The sequence below is a fragment of the Accipiter gentilis genome, chromosome 36 (genome assembly GCF_929443795.1).
Source record: "Accipiter gentilis chromosome 36, bAccGen1.1, whole genome shotgun sequence".
Classification (NCBI taxonomy): domain Eukaryota; kingdom Metazoa; phylum Chordata; class Aves; order Accipitriformes; family Accipitridae; genus Astur; species Astur gentilis.
In genome coordinates this window covers 1,230,060-1,252,370 of record NC_064915.1, presented here as the reverse complement: position 1 = coordinate 1,252,370, position 22,311 = coordinate 1,230,060, and the positions used below count along the sequence as shown (strand labels likewise).

General features: G+C 64.9%; 2 protein-coding genes across 3 annotated transcripts; one reads left to right on the top strand and one right to left on the bottom strand.

The window, feature by feature from the left end:
* Nucleotides 1–40: 40 nt before the first annotated feature.
* GTF2H4 (general transcription factor IIH subunit 4) lies at nt 41–9,260 on the top strand. Of its 2 annotated transcripts, XM_049792960.1 has the most exons (14): nt 41–80; nt 531–694; nt 926–1,030; nt 1,710–1,841; nt 2,395–2,491; nt 2,594–2,682; nt 3,257–3,365; nt 3,481–3,549; nt 5,302–5,385; nt 5,627–5,759; nt 6,014–6,144; nt 6,870–6,917; nt 7,058–7,136; nt 7,595–9,260. In XM_049792960.1, exons 2-14 carry the CDS (start codon nt 561–563, stop codon nt 7,765–7,767), a joined length of 1,383 nt encoding a protein of 460 aa, XP_049648917.1. In that variant the 5' UTR covers nt 41–80; nt 531–560; the 3' UTR covers nt 7,768–9,260. The 2 variants fall into 2 exon arrangements, with proteins under 2 accessions (XP_049648917.1, XP_049648916.1); XM_049792959.1 differs by lacking the exon at nt 41–80 and having other exon boundaries at nt 439–694.
* Nucleotides 9,261–17,193: 7,933 nt separating this feature from the next.
* On the bottom strand, nt 17,194–19,446 carry LOC126035015 (protein S100-A16-like). Its single transcript, XM_049793101.1, has 4 exons — nt 19,367–19,446; nt 19,208–19,275; nt 18,688–18,857; nt 17,194–17,705 (listed from the first exon to the last, which is right to left on the bottom strand). The coding sequence occupies exons 2-4, from the start codon at nt 19,248–19,250 to the stop codon at nt 17,463–17,465; spliced, it is 456 nt and encodes a 151-aa protein (XP_049649058.1). The 5' UTR covers nt 19,251–19,275; nt 19,367–19,446; the 3' UTR covers nt 17,194–17,462.
* Between the last annotated feature and the right edge of the window lie 2,865 nt (nt 19,447–22,311).

The following is a 22,311-nucleotide window of genomic DNA, read 5'->3' as shown; positions in this document are numbered from 1 at the left end:
CCAGCAGCGCCCCCACGTGGCCCGGCGCGGAGCAGGGCGGGAAAAAGGGGGCGGGGCCGCGCCATCAGTCGGGGCGTGCGGTGAGTGCTGGGGGGGGGCAATGGGGCAGATTTGGGGGACACACACACACACACACACACACACACACACACAGATTTGGGGTAATGGAGGGGGAATTGGGGCAGATTGGGGGCCGGGGGAGGGGCAAGAGGGGCTGGGGAGGAATTGGGGGGCTAAGAGGGGTTGGGGAGGAATTGGGGGGCTAAGAGGGGCTGGGGGGGCAATGGGGGGCAGCAGGGACTGGGGGGGCAGTGGGAGGGGAGTGGGGGGTGTCAGTCACACAGTGACACCCTGTGTGTTCCCCGGGGCCACCTGGTGACACCCCCACCCGTCCCTGTGTCCCTGTACCCCCCCCCAGTGACACACCGTCCTGGGGGGGGCTCACCCCACCGTGCTGCCCTCCCACCCCTGCCGCTGTGATTGACAGGGCGACCCAGGGTGATTGACAGGTGACCCGGTGTGATTGACAGGGCGTCTGACGGGGTGACAGGGGGGTGCGGATGGAGACCGCCCCCCCCCGCCTGCACCGGGGGCAGCTACAGTGCAAGAACCTGCACGAATTCCTGCGGGGGTTGAGCCCCCCCATCCTCGACCGCCTCTATGGACACCCCGCCACCTGCCTGGCCGTTTTCCGGTGAGCCCCCCCCAAACCTCAGACACCCCCCCCAGGGGCACCCAGCCCCCCCCAGGACGCCCACGTACCTTACACCCCACTGGAGCACCCCGATGTCCCCTGGGGCAGGTGGGGACACCCATGGGTACCCTCCCTCCTCCTCCCAGTGGCCATGGGGGGGGTTTGGGGTGCTCCCCCCCCGTGGCTCAGGGCACCCCCCCCCCCCCCGTGTCCCCGTCCCCCCCACCCCAGGGAGCTGCCAGGGTTGGCGCAGGCGGGGGTGATGCGGATGCTGTTCCTGGAGCAGCCCCTGCCCCAGGCCGCCGTCACGCTCTGGGTGAAGAAGGAGCACAGCAAGTGGGTGCTGGGGGGGGGGGGGGAACCCTTGGGGGGCTGGGGGGATCCCTAAGGGTGCTGGGGTGGGTCTGGGAGTGGTGGGGGGGGGCCCTGGGGAACACCTGGAGGTGCTCAGGGCAGGGGCTCTAGGGGTCCTGGGGGAGCTCTGGGTGGCCCTGAGGGGGCCCTGGGGGTGCTGGGGGGGGCCTGGAGTGCTGGGGTGGGGGCTAGGGGGTCCCTATGGGTGCTGGGGTGGGTCTGGGAGTGCTGGCGGGGGTCCTGGGGAACACCTGGAGGTGCTGGAGGGGGGGCTCTGGGCGTGCTGGGGGATCCCTGAGGGTGTTGGCGGCGGGGGGGGGGCCTGGGGGGCCTGGCAGAATGATAGGGGGTCCCAGGGGGTGATGGGGATGTCCCTGGGGGTCCCATGGGATGCTGAGGGTGCTGGGGGGGGCCCTGGGGGTGCTGGGGGGGGGGGCCTGGGGGTATTGGGAGACCCTGGGGGGGGGAATCTCTGGGGATCCCAGTGATTGTGGGAGGGTCCTTGGGGACCCTCTCGGGGTTTGGGGGGGACTACAGGAATCCCATGGGGTGCAGGGGAGTCCTCGGGGGTCCTGGTTGGGTGGGGGTGTTCCAGGGTGGGAGGGGGGGTGCCCAGGGTGGTCGTGGGCTGGATGGGAGCACCCACGGTGGGGGGGGGCAGGGAGCAGGCGGAGAGCCAAGAGGTGCTGCTGGCGCTGCGGCTGTGGCACCCCCACACCCTGCCGGGGGGGCTGCCGGGGGTGGCCCTGCACCCCAATTTCCGTCAGAACCTGCGGGTGGCCCTGCTGGGGGGGTGAGTGATGGGGGGACACACACACAGGGTGTCATGGGGGGACAGAGGGGTAAGAGGGGGGGGGGAACGGTGACAAATCAGGGGGACGTGGGGTTGGGGGGGGACATGGGGACAAATGGGGGGGACATAGAGTAAGGGGGACCATGGGGGGGATAATAGGGAGGGGGGGTTATATGGGGTGCAGGGGGGGGTCATGGGTGGTGATGGGAGGGTGGGGGTGGAATGGGGTGATCCGGAGTAACTTGGGGGTGTAATGGGGGTACAGGCGGTGATGGGGGGTGGGAGGGGGTAACGGGGGCATCACAGGGTTGTGGGGGGGTAATTTGGGGTGATGTGGTGTAATGGGGGGTACCTGGGGGTCACAAGGTGTAGTGGGGGGTAACCTGGGGCAACTGGGGGATAATGGGGGGCACAGGGAACCCAGTGTAGCAAGGAATGTGGGGGATAAAGGGGATACTGGGACAGGTACTGAGATTTGGGGGTACTGGGGGGATACTGGGGGGCTTCTAGATCCCCGGGGGGGGGATTATCAAGTTAAAGGGTTGGCGCGCAGGGGCAAAGCCTGGTCGGATGACACGAGCCAGCTGGGGCCGGACAAACACGCCCGCGACGTGCCGGCGCTGGACAAGTACGCCGAGGAGCGCTGGGAGGTGAGCCTTGGGGTGGGGGGGTGGTTTGGGGGGGGTCTGGGGGGACCTCGATATCCAAGGAGGTCCTGAGAACCCAGGTATGCAGGTACCCCTCGATTTTAGGTGATTTTGCACTTTATGGTGGGGTCTCCCAGCGCGGCTGTGAGTCAGGATTTGGCCCAGCTTCTTATTCAAGCCGGGCTTATGAAAAGGTGAGGGGGGGCGGGGGGGGGGGTGGGGGAGCCCAGGGGGAAATTTCGGGGGGCCCAGGGGGGAAATTCAGGGGAGCAGGGGAGGATTTTAGCGGGGGGGGATCTCAGGGTTGACAGCCTGGGGAAGGAGGGAGGCGGGGATTTGGGGGTGTCCCCAGGGGCTGCAGAAGGGGATTTTGGGGTGTCCTGGAGGGTTCAGGGGTCCCAGGGAAGGGTTGGGGGGAGTCCGGGGGGGTGATTAATGGGGTTCAGGGGGGAATGAGGAGGTGGGGGGGGTGATGGGGGGGGTTGTGGGGTAGAGGAGTCCCAGGGAGGGATTTCTGGGGGTCCACAGAGGGGGGGAAGGACTTGGGGGGTATCGGGGTCCCAAGGGAGGGATTTGGGGTGATCCTTGGGGGGGGCCCCAGGAGGGATTTGGGGGTCCCTGGCAGGGTCAGATCCCTGCGGAGGGAAGTGACTCAGGGCAGGGGCACGTGGCTGGTTTTGAGGTGCGTCCCCCGGTTTGGGGGGACCCTTTCTGGTTTTTGGGGGGACCCCCCCATGGTTTGGGGGTGCACTGACGGGGGCCCCGCAGCGAGGGGGGAGAAGCGCCGTGTATCACCTCGGCCGGGTTCCAGTTCCTCCTCCTCGACACCCCAGCCCAGCTCTGGTATTTCGTCCTCCAATATCTGCGAGGGGCGGAGGTGAGATAAGGGGGGGGGGGGTCCCCCAAAACCAGGGGGTCCCCCAAAACCGGGACCCCCCTTAAACCATCCCCCGCTCCCCCCCCCAACCCTCTGCCCCCTTGTTCCCCCCCAGGCCCGGGGTATGGATCTGGTGGAGATTCTCTCCTTCCTCTTCCAGCTCAGCTTTTCCACCCTCGGCAAGGTGGGCGCACTGGGGGGGGCCCCCCACCCACCCCGGGGGGGCTGTGGGACACAGCGGGGGATCCAGGCAGCCGGGAATGTGACCCCCCTCCCACTGCCGTGACCCCACTGGGTTGCTCTCTGGAGGGTTGGGGGGGTTACTGGGGTGACTGGGAGCAGCTGTGCCCAGGATTGGTCCATAGAGAACTGGGATAACTGGGCGTTACTGGGGGAAGGTGGGAATAACTGGGAGCGCCTGTCCACAGGATCACTCCCTGGAGGGCTGGGGTAACTGGGGGTTACTGGGAGTAACTGGGAGCGCCTGTCCACAGGATCACTCCCTGGAGGGCTGGGGTAACTGGGGATTATTTGGGGTAACGGGGAGCGGTGTCCACAGGATTACTGCCTGGAGGGCTGGCGTAACTGGGGATTGGTAGGAGTAACTGGGTGTAACTGGGAGCACCTGTTTGCAGGATTGCTCTGTGGAGGGCTGGGAGTAACAGGGTTACTGGGACTAACTGTGGGTTACTGGGAGTAACTGGGAGTACCTGTTCTCATCGTTATTCTGTGGAGAGCTGGGATAACTGGGGCTTAGTTGGAGTAACTGTGGGTTACTGGGAGTAACTGGGGGTAACTGGGAGCATCTATCTGCAGGATTATTCTGTGGAGGTTTGGGGTAACTGGGGGTTACTTGCAGTAACTGGGGGTTACTGGGAGTAACTGGGAACACCCATCCCCAGGATTGCTCTGTGGAGGCCTGGGGTAACTGGGGGTTACTGGGAGTGACTGGGAGCACCTGCCCCCAGGATTACTCCGTGGAGGCCTGGGGTAACGGGGGGTTACTGGGAGTAACTGGGAGCACCTGTCCCCAGGATTACTCCGTGGAGGGCTGGGGTAACGGGGGGTTACTGGGAGTGACTGGGAGCACCTGTCCCCAGGATTACTCCGTGGAGGCCTGGGGTAACGGGGGGTTACTGGGAGTAACTGGGAGCACATGTCCCCAGGATTACTCCGTGGAGGCTTGGGGTAATGGGGGGTTACTGGGAGTAACTGGGAGCACCTGTCCCCAGGATTACTCCGTGGAAGGCTGGGGTAACTGGGGGTTACTGGGAGTAACTGGGAGCACCTGTCCCCAGGATTACTCCGTGGAGGGCTGGGGTAATGGGAGTAACTGGGAGCACCTGTCCCCAGGATTACTCCGTGGAGGCCTGGGGTAACGGGGGGTTACTGGGAGTAACTGGGAGCACCTGTCCCCAGGATTACTCCGTGGAGGGCTGGGGTAATGGGAGTAACTGGGAGCACCTGTCCCCAGGATTACTCCGTGGAGGCCTGGGGTAACGGGGGGTTACTGGGAGTAACTGGGAGCACCTGTCCCCAGGATTACTCCGTGGAGGCCTGGGGTAACGGGGGGTTACTGGGAGTAACTGGGAGCACCTGTCCCCAGGATTACTCCGTGGAGGGCTGGGGTAACGGGGGGTTACTGGGAGTGACTGGGAGCACCTGTCCCCAGGATTACTCTGTGGAGGCCTGGGGTAATGGGGGGTTACTGGGAGTAACTGGGAGCACCTGTCCCCAGGATTACTCCGTGGAGGGCTGGGGTAACTGGGGGTTACTGGGAGTAACTGGGAGCACCTGTCCCCAGGATTACTCCGTGGAGGGCTGGGGTAACTGGGGGTTACTGGGAGTAACTGGGAGCACCTGTCCCCAGGATTACTCCGTGGAGGGCTGGGGTAACTGGGGGTTACTGGGAGTAACTGGGAGCACCTGTCCCCAGGATTACTCCGTGGAGGGCATGAGTGAGTCCCTGCTCACCTTCCTGCAGCACCTGCGCGAGTTCGGGCTGGTCTTCCAGAGAAAGGTGACCCGGGGTGGGGGGGACAACAGGGGGACATGGCGGGGAGCACAAGGGACGCGCAGGGAGGGGGACAGGGGACACTGGGAGGTGACAGGACCCCCCTCAGGGGTTGGGGATTGTCCCCGTCCCCACAGCCGTGTCCTTGATTCCACGTCCCTCGTCCCTGTCACCTCCTTGTCCCCATCCTGACTCTGTCCCCCTCCGTGTGTGTCGTGTCCCGTCCCGTCCTTCCCCCCACCCCCAGCGCAAATCCCGCCGCTTCTACCCCACGCGCCTGGCCATCGCGCTGGCCTCGGGGACATCGGGGGCCCCCCCCGAACCCGACGCCCACGGCTTCGTGCTCGTCGAGACCAACTACCGCATCTACGCCTACACAGGTAGGACCCCTGCCCCCTCCCCTGTCCCCGCGGGGGGTGACACCGGGGACCCAGATGTCCAGGTACCCCCCCCCGCCACGTCCCTTGCTCATCTGTCGCTTGTCTCGTTCTGTTCCCCATGTCCCTTTGTGTCCCTCATCCTTCATCTCTGCTTCTCCTGACCCCCATGTCACCTTGTCCCCCCCCACCCATCCTGTCTCCATGTCCCTTATTGTCCCCCTGTGTGTTTGTTGTGTCGTTCCCCCCCCTGCAAGACTCGGAGCTGCAGATCGCCCTCATCGCCCTTTTCTCCGAGCTTCTCTATCGTTTCCCCAACCTGGTGGTGGCCCAGGTGACAAGGGACAGCGTGCAGGCGGCCATCGCCAACGGCATCACTGCCGACCAGGTGGGGACGCGGCGGCGGGGTTGGGGGGGGGGCGTATGGGGGGGACATGGGGACGTGCTGGAGGGGGCTGGGGGGCATCGGGGTGCCCCTGGGGGTATCAGGGTGCCTCCCAGGGGGGTGTTGAGGTGCTCTTGGGGGGGTTGGGGTACATCAAAGAGGGATATGGGGGTGCTTCTGGGGGTATTAGCGTCACCCAGGGGATATTGGGGTCCCCCCAGCAGGTATTTGGGACGTTGGGGTGTCTCACAGAGGGATATGAGGGTGCTCTTGAGGGTGTTGAGGTCCCCCAGGAGGTGTTGGGGGCATTGGGGTGTCTCACAGAGGGGTATTGGGGTGCTCTTGAGGGTGTTGGGGGCATTGGGGTGTCTCACAGAGGGGTATTGGGGTGCTCTTGAGGGTGTTGGGGTCCCCCAGGAGGTGTTGGGGGCATTGGGGTATCTCACAGAGGGGTATTGGGGTGCTCTTGAGGGTGTTGGGGGCATTGGGGTGTCTCACAGAGGGATATTGGGGTGCTCTTGAGGGTGTTGGGGGCATTGGAGTGTCTCACAGAGGGGTATTGGGGTGCTCTTGAGGGTGTTGGGGGCATTGGGGTGTCCCACAGAGTGATATTGGGGTGCTCTTGAGCGTGTTGGGGTACCCATGGGGGTATTAGGGCAGCTCACAGCTGTATTGGGGTCCCCCGAGAAATATTGGGGTGCCCCCCACTAACGTTTCCCCCTCCCCAGATCATCCATTTCCTCCGCACCCGGGCGCACCCCGTCATGGCCAAGCAGGTGGGTGCCCGGGTCCATGGGTTCATGGGTGGGGGGGTCGGTCCCAGGTGCCTGGGGGTCCCCCCTGGGTGGGGTGGAGGGGTTCCCGGGTGTGGGGGGGTCCCCAGACACCTGGCTCCACGCTGCCCTTGCACCCCCAGACCCCAGTGCTGCCTCCCACCATCACCGACCAGATCCGCCTGTGGGAGCTGGAGCGGGACCGGCTGCGCTTCTCCGAGGGTGAGGAGCGAGGGGGGGGGTCACCTCGGTGTCCCCACGGTGGGGGGGGGGGCGGGAATGTGGCATTTCTGGGGGGGGTCCCCAGGGCCTTTAGGGGAGCCCCCCCCCGTGGGAACTGGCATCCTTAGGGTGTCCCCAATGCTGGGGACGTGGCAGCCCTGGCATGGCTGGGGGGGGGGACGACGACACCTACGGGGAGGTGGCAGCTTCAGGGGTCCCAAAGCTGTCCGTGATGTCCCCAAGGGGAGGTGACAGCCCCTGAGGTGGTCCCACGGGGTGGTGGCATCCCCAAAAAGAAGGTGACCACCCCAAGGGACCCCTGGAAGGTGCCGGCTGCTGTCGAGCGGATGGCGGCGGGTCCCCAGCGGGAGGTGACAATTCCAGTGGGAATGTCCCCAGCTGAAACCAACACCCTCCTCCTCCTCTTCTTCCCCCACCCCCTCCCCCGCCACTTCCAGGGGTGCTGTACAACCAGTTCCTGTCGCAGGTGGATTTCGAGGTGCTGCGGGACCACGCGCGGGCACTGGGAGTACTGGTTTTCGAAAACCCCGGGAGACGGTTGATGGTGGTGACCCCCGGCGGGCACCCCGACGTCAAACGCTTCTGGAAAAGGCAGAAACACAGCGCTTAACGTTGGCGATCGATCCCGGGGGGGGACCCCTGTCCCCCGTCAGCCTCCCCCCTACCCCGGGCAGGCACGTGAGGGCAGTTGGTTCTTGGGGTCCCCCGATTCCGGGGTGATGGGGCACCCCCCCTCCCCAGTACCTTCATCCCTGGGTGCCCCCCAAGCACATGGTTTTGGGGTACCCCCATCCCTCAGGGCTCCGGCACCACGGTTCCAGACAGCCTAATTCCTTAGGACTCAGGCACCCCAATTCCTTGGGGTCTGGGCACCCCGACGCTAAACACCCTAATCCTAGGCACCCCAAATTTTGGGGGCCCCAGCACCCTGATCCCAAGTACCCTGATTGCTTGGGGTCCAGGCACCCCCGTCCCAGGAACCCTAATCCCATGGGGCCCAGGCACCCCGATCTCAGCATCCTGATCCCTCGGGACCCCAATCCCATGGGATTCTGGCATCCTAATCCTGAGCACCCCAATCTCTCAGGGTCCAGGCACCCCAATCCCTCAGGACATGGGCACCCTAATCCTAAGAACCCCAATCTTTTAGGGTCCAGGCACCCCAATCCCTGGCACCCTCATCCATTGGAGTCCCAGCACCCCAATCCCTTTGGGCCAGGGCACCCTGATCCTGAGAACCCCAGTCTTTTGGGGTCCTGGCACCCTGATCCATTGGGCCCCCAGCACCCTGATCCTGAGCACCCCCATCTCTTGGGGCTGGGGCACCCTGGATCCTGGGCAAGCTAATCCCTTCGGACCCAGGCACCCCAATTCCTTAGAACACGGGCACCCCGATCCCAAGAACCCCAATCTTTTGAGGCCCCAGCACCCTGATCCTGAGCACCCTTGGGGTCCAGGCACCCCAATCCCTCAGGGTCTGGGCATCCCAATCCCAGGCAGCCTAATCCCTTGGGACTCGGGCACCCCGGTTTTGGGCACCCTGATCTCTTGGGGCTCTAGCACACTGATCCTGAGCACCCCAGTCTCTCGGGGTCTGGGCACACCGATCTCTTGGGACCCCGATCCCTTGCGGTCTGGGCACCCCAATGCCAAGGAACCCAATCCCTTGGGACCCTGATCCCTTGGGATCTGGGCACCCCAGTCCCTTTGGACCCCAATCCCTTGGGGTCTGGGCATCCCAATCCCTTAGGATTTGAGCACCCTGATCCAGAGCACCCCAGTCCTTTGGGATCCTGGCACCCCAATTCCTTCAGAACCAGGCACCCCAAACCGGGGAGGCATTTCCGAGGGGGGGAGGGAGGCAGTGAGGAAAAAAAGGGATTTCAGGGGGAAAAAAAGGGGGTTGAGGGGAAAAAAAAAAAAGCGGATTTGGTGAAAATCAGGGTTCCCTGAGGAGGAAAAAATTCTGTTTTTTCTGGTGTTTGGGTTTGGCTTGGGGTTTTTTTCCCCAAGAGGAAAAGGTATTCTGTGGGGGAAAAGGTGGGGTTTTGTGTTTTTTTTTAAAGAGTGGCATTTTGTGAGAATTATTTTTTTATAATAAAAACAGGGTTTTGAGAAAAAAGTCGGTTTTGAGAACAAGTCGGGGTTCTCTGAGAGAAAAACAGGTTCTTGGGAGGGGATAAAGTGGAGATTTACTGAGGGGAAAAAAATGGGGTTGTTCTGAGGGGAGGAAAATGCAAATTTATGAGAGGTAGAGTTGGGGGAAGAGTGGATTTTTGAGGGGAAAAAAAACAAGTTTTGAGAAAAAATAGTGATGTTTTCTGCAAGAAGAACCCGCAGAGGTTTGGGGGGGGGAGGGATACTTAGTTTTTTGGGGGGATAAATGAAGGGATTTGGAGAAAATAATGATTTTTAAAGGCAAAATGGGTTTTGAAGTGGTGTGAGTGGTGATTTTTGGTTGATGACAAAAACCAGGTGGGTTTTTTGGGGGGAAAAGCGGGATTTGACATTGGGTTTGAGGGAAAAGGGGATTTCCAAGCGCGTTGACTGGGGAGGGAGTTGGTGATTGAATGAGAAATGGGCCTTAATTAAAGGGGGCGGAGTCTCGGGGGGCGGGGCGCTGTGGGAGGTGCTGGTACAGGTTCAGGGGAGTTACTGGGACCAGTACGGGACGGATGCTGGCGCCGGTTCGGGGCTGACTGGGACCAGTACGGGACCGATACTGGCACCGGTCACTCCCGGGTCTGAAGCCGCCGCCGATCGCGATCGAGTCAGGGGCCGCGCGCCCCGGCGGGCTTCAATCAGCCCCGCCCCCCGTGGAGCCCCGCCCCCCCCCCGCCGGGGGAGCCCCGCTGGGTCCCAGCGCCCGATCCAGCCGGGACCTGTGGGCGCCTATAGGCGACATGCACCCCTATAGACTCTGGACATAGGGACGCAGCGGAGGCACGGGCATGGCCCCGAGGCAGCTCCCCGGATCCCAGTAACCCCAGAAGACTTCCAGTTCTCCCAGTACCTTCCCAGATCCCGGTTCCCCCAGTAGACTCCCGGTTCCCCCAGTAGACTCCCAGTTCCCCCAGTAGCTCCCCAGATCCCAGTTCCCCCCAGCAGCTCCCCAGATCCCAGTCCGCCCAGTAGTGTCCCAGTGCCCCAGTACCACCCCAGATCTCAGTCCCCCCAGTAGACTCCCAGTTCCCCCAATAGCCTCCCAGTTCCCCCAGCAGTCCCTTGGATCCCAGTTCCCCCCAGTAACCCCCCAGATCCCAGTCCCCGCTGGATCTCACTTCCCCCAGTATTTCTCCAGATCCTAGTCCCCCCAGTAGCCCCTTGGATCCCAGTTCCCCCAGTTGCATCCCAGTTCCCCCAGTATCTCCCCAGCTCCCAGTTTCCCCCAGCAGCTCCCTGGATCCGAGTTCCCCCCCTAGTAGCCCCCTCAATCCCAGTTCTCCCCAGTAGACTCCCAGTTCCCCCAGTAGCTCCCCAGATCCCAGTTCCTCCTAGTAGCCCCCCAGATCCCAGTCCCCCCTTGGATCCCACTTCCCCCAGCAGCTCCCCAGATCCCAGTTCCACCCAGTAGACTTCCAGTTGCCCCAGTAGCTCCCCAAATCCCAGTCTCCCCAGCAGCTCCCCAGATCCCTGTCCCCCCCAGTAGTCCCCCCCGATCCCAGTTCCCCCAGTATCTCCCCAGCTCCCAGTTTCCCCCAGCAGCTCCCTGGATCCGAGTCCCCCCCAGTAGCCCCCTGAATCCCAGTTCTCCCAGCAGCTCCCCCGATCCCAGTTCCCCCCAGTAGACTCCCGGTTCCCCAGTACCCCCTGGATCCCAGTTCCCCTAGCACCTCCCCAGTTCCCCCAGTCGCCTCCCAGTCCCCCCAGTACCTCCCCAGATCCCAGTTCCCCCAGTCCCCCCAGTACCTCCCCAGGTCCCAGTTCCCCCAGTCGCCTCCCAGTCCCCCCAGTACCTCCCCAGCTCCCAGTCCCCCCAGCAGCTCCCATTCCCAGCCTCCTCCACCCCAGTTCCCCACGGTGGGTCACAATCAGTTCCGCTCTCCCCCCCGCATCACCCCGAGCAGATCCCTCCCCCCACGCGGGTTTGTGTGTCCGCCCCCCCCCCCCCATCCAACCCCCCCCCGACCCCCTCCTGGGGGTCCCGTCCCCCCACACCCCCACCCGTGTCCCCCCCACCCCAATCCACTCCTTCCCCCCCCAGCATCCCCCCCCCAAACACCCCCCCAATCTTATCCCCCCCCCAAACCCCCCCTGCCCCCCCCAGACCTCAGCAATAGGGATCCACTCCCCCCCCCGCAGCACCCTTGGGTGCAGCCCCCGGATGCTGGAGTCCGTCCCCCCCCCGTGGGTGGCAAGGGGGGGGGTCTGGGTGCTGCGGGGGGGCGGGGGGGGCCAGGCCCAGTGAATCAGCGGCGCCTGGACGCCTGGGTGCTGCCCAGTGTCTGGCAGGCAGCGGGCAGGCAGCGGGCAGGCAGCACCCACCCAGGTAGGGGACCCCCATACCAGTCTAAGGGGCGTACTGGGACCAGTATAGGGTGGATGCTGGGAGCAGTTCAGGGGGGGATACTGGGACCAGTGTAGGATGGATGCTGGGAGCAGTTTGGGGGGGATACTGGGACCAGTATAGGATGGATGCTGGGCGGAATTCTAGGTGGGGGGTGATGGACCAGTTGAGGCCAAGAATGGGGACTGGGACCAGTTCAGGCCAGGGGGGATGCTGGGACCAGTATGGGATGGATGCTGGGAGCAGTTCAGGGGGGATACTGGGACCAGTGTAGGATGGATGCTGGGCGGAATTCTAGTCGGGGGGTGATGGACCAGTTGAGGCCAAGAATGGGGACTGGGACCAGTTCAGGCCAGGGGGGATGCTGGGACCAGTATGGGATGGATGCTGGGAGCAGTTCAGGGGGGATACTGGGACCAGTATGGGATGGATGCTGGGAGCAGTTCAGAGGGGATGCTGGGACCAGTATAGGATGGATGCTGGGAGCAGTTCGGGGGGGATACTGGGACCAGTGTAGGATGGATGCTGGGAGGAATTCTGGGCAGGAGGTGATGGACCAGTTCAGGCCAAGAATGGGGACTGGGACCAGTTCAGGGGGGGATATGGGGACCAGTTCAGGGCAGGGATGTTGGGACCTGTTCAGGATGGGTGCTGGCACCAGCTCTGGTCAAGAATGGGTACTGGGACCAGTTCAAGGGGGTTACAGGGACCAGTTCATGGAGGATATTGGGACCAGGGTGGATACTGGGACCAGTTCAAAGGAGTTACAGGGACCCGTTCATCGAGGATACTGGGACCAGTTCAGCTCAGGGTGGGTACTGGGACCAGTTCAAGGGAGGGATGCTGGGATGAGTTCAGGAAGAGATGCTGGGACCAGTTCAGGGGGTATACTGGCATCAGTTCAGGCCACTGTGGGTGCTGGGACCAGTTCAGGGGGATGCCGGCACCAGTTCAGGCCAGATACTGGGACCGGTTTAGGCCTGGGTGAATGCTGGGACCAGCTGAGGCCAAGAGTGGGTCCTGGGACCAGTTCAGGAGGGATACAGGAGCCAGTTCAGAAGGGATACTGGGACCAGTTCAGAAGGGATACTGGGAGCAGTTCAGAAGGGATACTGGGACCAGTTCAGGGAAGGATGCTGGGACCAGTTCAGGGTGGTGCTGGGACCAGTTCAGGCCAAGAGTGGGTACTGAGACCAGTTCAGGGGGGGATGCTGAGACCAGTAGAGGCCAAGAGAGGGTGCTGGGACCATTGCAGGGTGGATACTGGCACCAGTTCAGGCTGGGTGTGGGTGCTGGAACCAGTCCAGAGCAGATACTGGGAGGGATCCTGGGTGGGCGGATGCTGGAACCTGTCCAGACGGGCTACTGGGCCAGTATAGGCTGGGTGCTGGCACCAGCCCTGGGGTGGGGGAGTGCTGGGACCAGTGTGGGGAGGTTACTGGGCCCAGTGGGTGCTGGGTGGGACCCGGGGGGGTGAACTGGTAGTAATGGGGTGTCTGGTTGCAGGGACCCCTCAGTACTGGGGGGGCAATGGGGCAGAAGCAGGCGGCCGCAGCCCCCGGTGGGGACAGGGATGAGGGTATGGGGACTGGGGGGACTGGGAGTGACTGGGAGACACTGGGAGGGGCAGGGATGGAGACGGGGACAATGGTGGGGGGACTGGGGATATGGGGGGACTGGGGGGGACTGGAATGAGGACAGGGACTGGGGGGGTATGGGAGGACTGGGGGGGACAGGGTTGGGGAATGGGGGGACTGGGAGGGGCAGGGATGGAGATGGGGACAATGGGGGGGGACTGGGGATATGGGGGGAACTGGAATGAGGAGGACAGGGACTGGGGGGAGTGGGAGGACTGGGGGGACTGGAGAGGACAGTGATGGGGGTGTGGGGGGACTGGGGGAACTGGGGGGGAAGATGGAGGGGACATGGGGGTGACGGGTGGGGGGGACAGGAGGGAAAGGGATGGGAACGGGGGGGGGACTGGGAGGGACGCAGGGGGACGCGGATGGGAGGACTGGGGATATTGGTGGGACTGGAGTGAGGAGGACAGGGACTGGGGGGACAGAGCTGGGGAATGGGGGACTAGGGGGGGGGACCGGGATGGGGAAGGGGGGGACTGGGAGGAGCCGGGATGGAGATGGGGACAATGGGGGGGTCTGGGGGGGGACAGGGGTGGGTGGACGGGAGGGACTGGGATGGGTACAGGGTGGGGGAGACGGGGGATATGGGGGGACTGGGGGGACTGGAATGAGGAGGACAGGGACGGGGGGGGCACAGGGTTGGGGTAATGGGGGGACAGGGAGGGGCAGGGTTGGGGATGGGGGTCGATGGGGGGGCTGGGGCGGGGGGACTGGGGACGGGGGGGGGTCGGGGAGGAGTGGGATGGGGTATGGGGGGACTGGGGGGACTGGAGAGGACTGGGGGGACTGGAGAGGACAGTGATGGGGTGTGGGGGGACTGGGGGGGACTGGGGTGGAGGATGGAGGGGACATGGGGAGGGACGGGGGCGACAAGGAGGGAGGTATGGGGGGACTGGGAGGGACTGGGGGGACAGGGATGGGGGGACTGGGGATATGGGGGGACTGAGGAGGACTGGGAGGGGGAACGGGGGAACTGGGGGCGCAGGGTTGGGGAATGGGGACTCGGGGGGGGGCAGGACACCCGACCGCTGGTGCCACCCCCCCCCAACATGTCCCCCCCCGTGTCCCCCCGTGTCCCCCCGTGTCCCCGCGGGCGCAGGGGGACCCTCCCCGGGGGGGCAGGAGGCGTCGCCGCTGGAGCGGGGGCTCCACGCCGTGGTGGGCACCTTCTACCAGTACGCCAGGGCCCCGGGGGGGGGGCAGGAGCCCAGCCTGGACCCCCCCGCCTTCCAGCGCCTGCTGCGCCACGAGCTGGGCCACCAGCTCAGCGTGAGTGTCCCCCCGGGGCGGGGGGGGCAACCGTCCCCCCACTGTCCCCCCACTGTCCCCCCGCGTGGCCCCGCGGCCCCGCGGCCGCGCCGTACCGTGGCGGCCCTCCGTGTGCCCCCCCGTCCCCACGGTGTCCTTCCAGTACCCCCCTCCCCGTCCCCACGGTGCCCCCCCCGTGTCCCCCCCGTCCCCCAGGACCACGTGTCCCCCCCCCGCCCTGCCACGGGCCACAGCCACACGTGGGGTCACCAGCTCACCGCCAGTCCCGTGTCCCCTCGGGGTGTCCCCCCACGGCCCCCTGGTCCCGCCGTGGCCCCGAGCCACGGGCAGTGCCACCACCTCCCCCCGTCCCCTCCTGTCCCCGCCTGCCACCGCGTCGTCCCAGATGTCCCCATGTCCCCCCAGAGTGTCCCCCCACGTGTCCCCATGTCCCCTTCTCCTGCCGTGGCCCCCATCCACGAGCAGCGCCACCACCTCCCCCCTGTCCCCACGTCCCCTCCTGTCCCTGCCTGCCACCGCGTCGTCCCAGATGTCCCCATGTCCCCCCATAGTGTCGCTCCACGTGTCCCCATGTTCCCAGGGCATTCCCCGACATGTCCCCACGTCCCCTGGTCCCACCACGGCCCCCACCCACGAGCAGTGCCACCACCTCCCCCCTGTCCCCACGTCCCCTCCTGTCCCTGCCTACCACCGCGTCGTCCCAGATGTCCCCATGTCCCCCCATAGTGTCACTCCACGTGTCCCCATGTTCCCAGGGCATTCCCTGACATGTCCCACGTCCCCTGGTCCCACCACGGCCCCCACCCACGAGCAGCGCCACCACCTCCCCTCGCGTCCCCTCCTGTCCCTGCCTGCCACCGCGTCCCCCCCCGCCCCCGGCCGTCCCCGTGTCCCCGTGCGTCCCCCTGCCCACACGCCGCCCGCAGGACACGGGCCAGCCCCAGGCCGTGGCCGCCATCTTCGCGCTGCTGGACGCCAACAGGGACCGGCGCATCTCCTTCGACGAGTACTGGCACTTGGTGGCCTGGCTCTGCCACGTCCTGCGGCACCGCCATTACGGGGCCACGCCGGCCCCCCCGCCCCCCGGCCTCTGCGGGGACCCCGACGGCCCCCGCCCGGCCCCCGACGCCGCCCCGCCGGCCCCGGCCCACGGGGACGGCCACCGGTGACCCCCCGGCCACGCGGGGACCGGGACGGGGACGGGGACGCCCCGGGGGACGGGCGCGGGGCTGCCGGGCGCCCCAACTCCTGTTGGGGCGCAAAATGTCCCGGGAAAATAATAAAAGAGACCCAGAAAAGGGAACGCTGAGGTGGGGAGCGTGCAAACGGGGGGAGGGCGGGGTGGGGAGGTGGCAAAGGTGGGGGCTGCCCCACAGGGACCCCCAGCCCCATAGGGACTCCCCCTGTCCCACAGGGACCCCCTGCCCCACAGGGACCCCCTGTCCCATAGGGACTCCCCCTGTCCCACAGGGACCCCCAGCCCCACAGGGACTCCCCCTGTCCCACAGGGACCCCCTGTCCCATAGGCACTCCCCCTGTCCCACAGGGACCCCCAGCCCCACAGGGACCCCCTGCCCCATAGGGACTCCCCCTGTCCCACAGGGACTCCCTGTCCCACAGGGACCTCCCTGCCCCACAGGGACCTCCCTGCCCCATAGGGAATGTCCCCTCCCCCACAGGGTCCTCTCCTGACCCATGGGGTCCTCTCGTGCCCTATAGGCGTCCCTCTGCCCCACAGGGACCTCTCCCGCCCCATAGGGACCCTTCTGCCCCACAGATACCTCCCTGCCCCATAGAGAACGTCCCCTCCCCTATAGGGTCCTCTCCTGACCCATGGGGTCCCTCGAACCCTTAGGGTGCTCTCCCGCTGCCCATGGACCCCCCCTGGCCCATAGGACCCTCCCCGGCCCTATAGGGCTCCCTCTGCCCCATGGGCAGCCCTCGCCTGCCCGGGGGGGCGGAGCCTGGGAGAGGGCGGGGCCTGGGCCGCGGTGTGAATGGGACGAGGCTGGGGGCGGGGCTCGATCAGGGGACCCGGAGAGGGGCGGGGACTGAGCTTTGGGCAGGGCGGGGCTGAGGGCGGGTCCTGAGATGGGGCGGGGTCGGAATTCGGGCGGGGCGGGGGCTGGGTCCGGTGGGCGGGGTCTGAGGGGGCGTGGCCTTGCAGGGGGCGTGGCCAGGACAGAGCTGCGCCCATCCGGGAGCCCCAGGGCTGCCTGAGCCGAGGGACAGTGGCCGGGGGCTGTGGGCAGCGAGGGGGGGCTATGGGGCAGGGGGGGGCCCTATATGTTCGGGGGGGTCTGTGGGTGGCGGAAGAGCACCCTAAGGGTCCGAGGGACCCCATGGGTCAGGAGAGGACCCTGTGGGGGAGGAGACATTCCCTATGGGGCTGGGGGTCCCTATGGGGCTGCGGGTCCCTGTGGGACAGGGGGAGTCCCTATGGGGCTGGGGGTCCCTGTGGGACAGGGGGAGTCCCTGTGGGGCAGGGGGTCCCTGTGGGACAGGGGGAGTCCCTATGGGGCTGGGGGTCCCTGTGGGGCAGCCCCCACCTTTGCCACCTCCCCACCCCCCCCGCCCCCCCGTTTGCACGCTCCCCACCTCAGCGTTCCCTTTTCTGGGTCTCTTTTATTATTTTCCCGGGACATTTTGCGTATCCGAAGGGGGTTCAGCCGTTTCTCCTCCCGTCCCGAGCCCGGGGTCCCCCCGGGGGGGCCGGGGCCGTCCCCGTGGGACCCGGTTCGCCCCGTCTCCGGCGACCGTGGGGCTGAGGGGCGGCCGCTGCCGGGAGCGATTCGGGGTCCGAGCGGCAGGAGTTGGGGCGCCCGGCAGCCCCGCGCCCGTCCCCCGGGGCGTCCCCGTCCCCGTCCCGGTCCCCGCGTGGCCGGGGGGTCACCGGTGGCCGTCTCCGTGGGCCGGGGCCGGCGGGGCGGCGTCGGGGGCCGGGCAGGGGCCGTCGGGGTCCCCGCAGAGGCCGGGGGGCGGGGGGGCCGGCGTGGCCCCGTAATGGCGGTGCCGCAGGACGTGGCAGAGCCAGGCCACCAAGTGCCAGTACTCGTCGAAGGAGATGCGCCGGTCCCTGTTGGCGTCCAGCAGCGCGAAGATGGCGGCCACGGCCTGGGGCTGGCCCGTGTCCTGCGGGCGGCGTGTGGGCAGGGGGACGCACGGGGACACGGGGACGGCCGGGGGCGGGGGGGGGACGCGGTGGCAGGCAGGGACAGGAGGGGACGCGAGGGGAGGTGGTGGCGCTGCTCGTGGGTGGGGGCCGTGGTGGGACCAGGGGACGTGGGACATGTTGGGGAATGCCATGGGGACATTGGAGACGTGTTGGAGGGGACACGTGGGGGGACACTCTGGGGGGACATGGGGACATCTGGGACGACGCGGTGGCAGGCAGGGACAGGAGGGGACGTGGGGACAGGGGGGAGGTGGTGGCACTGCTCGTGGGTGGGGGCCGTGGTGGGACCAGGGGACGTGGGGACATGTCGGGGAATGCCCTGGGAACATGGGGACACGTGGAGCGACACTATGGGGGGACATGGGGACATCTGGGACGACGCGGTGGCAGGCAGGGACAGGAGGGGACGTGGGGACAGGGGGGAGGTGGTGGCGCTGCTCGTGGATGGGGGCCACGGCAGAAGGGGACATGGGGACATGTTGGGGAATGCCCTGGGGACATCGGGGACACGTGGGGGGACACTCTGGGGGGACATGGGGACATCTGGGACGACGCGGTGGCAGGCGGGGACAGGAGGGGACAGGGGGGAGGTGGTGGCACTGCCCGTGGCTCGGGGCCACGGCGGGACCAGGGGGCCGTGGGGGGACACCCCGAGGGGACACGGGACTGGCGGTGAGCTGGTGACCCCACGTGTGGCTGTGGCCCGTGGCAGGGCGGGGGGGGGACACGTGGTCCTGGGGGACGGGGGGGACACGGGGGGGCACCGTGGGGACGGGGAGGGGGGTACCTGGAAGGACACCGTGGGGACGGGGGGGCACACGGAGGGCCGCCACGGTACGGCGCGGCCGCGGGGCTGCAGGGCCACGTGGGGCCACGCGGGGGGACAGTGGGGGGACAGTGGGGGGACGGTTGCCCCCCCCGCCCCGGGGGGACACTCACGCTGAGCTGGTGGCCCAGCTCGTGGCGCAGCAGGCGCTGGAAGGCGGGGGGGTCCAGGCTGGGCTCCTGCCCCCTCCCCGGGGCCCTGGCGTACTGGTAGAAGGTGCCCACCACGGCGTGGAGCCCCCGCTCCAGCGGCGACGCCTCCTGCCCCCCCGGGGAGGGTCCCCCTGCGCCCGCGGGGACACGGGGGGACACGGGGGGGGACATGTTGGGGGGGGTGGCACCAGCGGTCGGGTGTCCTGCCCCCCCCGAGTCCCCATTCCCCAACCCTGCGCCCCCAGTTCCCCCGTTCCCCCTCCCAGTCCCCCCCACTCCCCCCATACGCCCTCCCAGTCTCCCCATTCCCCATCCCAGTCCCCCCACACCCCTCCCAGTTCCCCCCCATGTCCCCCATCATGCCCCAGTTGTGTCCCCCCATCCTTGTCCCCCGCCTTTTCCATGCCCCCCCCATCCCTGTCCCCTCTGTCCCTGTTCCTGCCCCCCCCCCCATGTCCCCTCCCCCCAGTGTTCCCAGTACCGCTGGGGTCCGGGGTGGTGACACCCCCCTGGCTCTGCCCCATGTCACCCCGTCACACTAACGAGGCCCTGCCGTAACGAGAAACCCCTGTTAGCAGCCCCATCCAGCGCCCTCCCCCCAATCCCAGTCCTCCCAGTATCCCCAGTAAGACCCACTCACTGGGACTGGACCAAGGTCCCCAAGGACACCCCGGGGTCACTTTGGAGACGGGTTTGACCACGTGGCCTCGGCTATTCCTGGCCACTGTCCCCCCCCTCGATGGCTCCGGTGACATCTGCCACCACCCTGCCCGGACGCCTGGGTCCCCTTGACCCCCCCCTCCACCTCGATGATCCCAAATCTGCTTGAATTCACCCCCAAAATAACCCCTGGTGCTGGTCGCACCCAAGCAGGGCACCCAACCTGCCTGGTTGCCATTACCAGCCCTCATTTGGGGATAAGTCAGGGGATTTTGTCTAATCTTCTCCACTTGGCCAGCAGCTGCCCCAAAATTGCGGATTATTGACCCCAAATTGCCCATTGTTGTGTTTTTTCCCCTCGCTTCAAAGCCAGCGTCGCCCAGCTGCTTTTGAATGCTGTTTCAGAATGAATCGTAATCCATATTAATCGATCAGGAGGTGGTGCCGCTCCGTGACAGCCTTTTTTTTGCCTCCCACGATGCGTTTGTATCTTCTCCGCTGTCTCGTATAAAGGTTGTGCACCGCGGCATGGAGCAGGGGGGGAACACGGACGCCCACGTACCCCTCACCCAGCGGAGAACCCCTCCCCAAAAAAAAGAGGAAACACCCCCATTTTGAGAGCGGAAACGATCCGAAACCACTAGATCCCGTCGATGGCGGGTGGGAAGCGTTGCAGGCCGGCACCTCGACGATTATTTTTCCACCCCGGAGCCCCGTTTAACCGCCCCCGCCGGAAATTCGTAGCTGCGATCGGATGCCGAAGAAAACTCCGGAAATGTTGCTTCAAATCGTTGGGGTGATCGCGGGGGGGATGACGGGGTGCCCGCCCCCCGCCCCCCGGGGAGGGCCCCGTCGAGAGCTGGGGTGCAGGTGTTGGGTGGAAATTTGGGCTGGATCCCTGCTAATCTGGGCTGGATCCTTGCAAATCTGGGCTGGATCCTTGCAAATTTGCGTTGGATCCTTGCAAATCCACGCTGGATTCTTGCAAAGCAGCGCTGCATCCTTGCAAATCTGGCTCTGATCCTTGCAAATCTATATTGCATCCTTGCAAATCTGCATTTGATCCTTGCAGATCTGCACCGGATCCTTGCAAATCTGTATTGCATCCTTGCAGATCTACATTGCATCCCTGCAAATCTGGGCTGGATCCCTGCACGTTCACAGTGCTCCTTTGCAAATGCACATGGCCTCTTTGCAAATTTCCACTGGATCCCTGAAAATTCATCTTGTGCCCTTGCGAATCCAAGCTGTCTCCTTGCAAATCCATGCCCTGGATTTGCAAATGCAAGTTGCGTCCTTGCAAAGCCACAGCGCACCCTTCAAAATTCTTGGTGCTGCCTCACAAATCCACACTGGGTTCTTGCAAATCCACACCGGATCCCTGGAAATCCTCACCGCATCCTTCCAGATCGGCCGTGCAGCCTTGCAAATCCACATTGCATCCTTGCAAAGTCACGCTGGATTCTTGCAAATCCGCGCTAGAGCCTCGCAAACCCACCTTGCATCCTTGCGAGTCCATGCTGCACGCTTCCGAGTTACCCCTGCACGCTTGGAAATCCGTGTCGCATCCTTGCAAATCCACGCTGCGCCCTTGCAAACTGGCCGAGCCGTTGGTGAAGCCATCGTGAGTTCCAAATCCCTTGGGAAAACCATTTGGCCCAGCACAGCACCAAGGGCCACCCCAAACCCCTCGGGCATCCCTTTATTTTTTAGGGAAAACCCCCTTTTTTCAGGGGTGTTGGATGGCTCGAGGCGGAGCTGCTCAACCGAAAAAGGCCAAGAAGGGGGTTTGCAGGCAAGAATAACCCCAAAGCGCTTTTCCCCTCCTCCCCTGTGGCCGATTTGGGGAATATTCTCCCCCAAAAGTGCCCAGAGCGGGGGGCAGGGAGTGATGGGCAGCGCCAATGTTTCCCCTTTGCCCAGATTCTGCTTTTTAAGGGGAAAAAAACCCAAACAAAAAAAAGGTTTGGTTTCGCATCTTAAGTGCTTTATTGAGGTGGATTTTCCCTGCAGGACAGCGCGACCCCGATGGCACCAAAACCCACAAAAATCCGCCCAAATTCATTCCAAAACCCATCGGGTTTTCCCACTCGGCGCTTCATGGTGCCCCCCCTAAAAAAAAACCCCACGATTGCACCTTCATTTCAGGACCATCCTCCTGATGAGCAAATCCAGCCCCAAAACTCATCTGGGGGCCGGTTTCGAAGGAGCTTTTGAGGCCAAACATGCCATTTCCTGGAAAATCGGGGGGTTTGGGGTTTTTGGGTTTTTTTTCCCACCTCCTGGCAGCCCCGGGGTGACGTGGATCCCGGGACGTGGGATGCAGGATGCAGCTGGCCAGGAGCATCCTCTTGCCACCCCCCCCCCCCCCCCATGCTGCTTCCCCCGGAGAAAAGCAGCTTTTTGCCCTAAAATGTGTCATTTCACACCAAAATGCATCACCTCGCCCAAGGCCCCAGCTCAGAGCCCGCCAAATTGTGACATTTCACCCCAAAACTCATCATTTTGCCCCGAAATGCATTACTCCCTCCAATGCCCCAGCTCAAACCCCCAAATTGTGACATTTCACCCCAAAACTCATAATTTTGCCCCAAAACACATCACCCCACCCAACGGCCCAGCTCAGAGCCCCCCAAATTACAACATTTCACCCCAAAACTCATCACCTTGCCCAACGCCCCAGCCCAGAGACCCCCAAATAGCAACATTGTGCCCCAAAACTTGTATTTTTGCCCAAAACCACATCAACTCGCCCAAGCCCCTGGCTCAGAGCCCCCCAAATTGTGACGTTTTGCCCCCAAATGCATCACCCTGTCCAACGGCCCAGCTCAGGGCCCCCCGAATCACAATGTTTCACCCCAAAACTCATAATTTTGCCCTGAAACTCATCACCTTGCTCAATGCCCCAGCTCAGAGCCCCCCAAA

What these genes read in the sequence shown, in the direction of transcription:
- LOC126035015 (XM_049793101.1), bottom strand. Translation starts at nt 19,250, where the DNA reads ATGGGGCAGAGCCAGGGGGGTGTCACCACCCCGGACCCCAGCG. An exon ending in CACCACCCCGGACCCCAGCG is followed by an intron (nt 18,858 to 19,207) that starts GTACTGGGAACA and finishes CCGCGGGCGCAG; the next exon opens with GGGGACCCTCCCCGGGGGGG. An exon ending in AGCTGGGCCACCAGCTCAGC is followed by an intron (nt 17,706 to 18,687) that starts GTGAGTGTCCCC and finishes CGCCGCCCGCAG; the next exon opens with GACACGGGCCAGCCCCAGGC.
- GTF2H4 (XM_049792960.1), top strand. Translation starts at nt 561, where the DNA reads ATGGAGACCGCCCCCCCCCGCCTGCACCGGGGGCAGCTACAGTGCAAG. An exon ending in ACCTGCCTGGCCGTTTTCCG is followed by an intron (nt 695 to 925) that starts GTGAGCCCCCCC and finishes CCCCCACCCCAG; the next exon opens with GGAGCTGCCAGGGTTGGCGC. An exon ending in CGGGTGGCCCTGCTGGGGGG is followed by an intron (nt 1,842 to 2,394) that starts GTGAGTGATGGG and finishes GTTGGCGCGCAG; the next exon opens with GGGCAAAGCCTGGTCGGATG.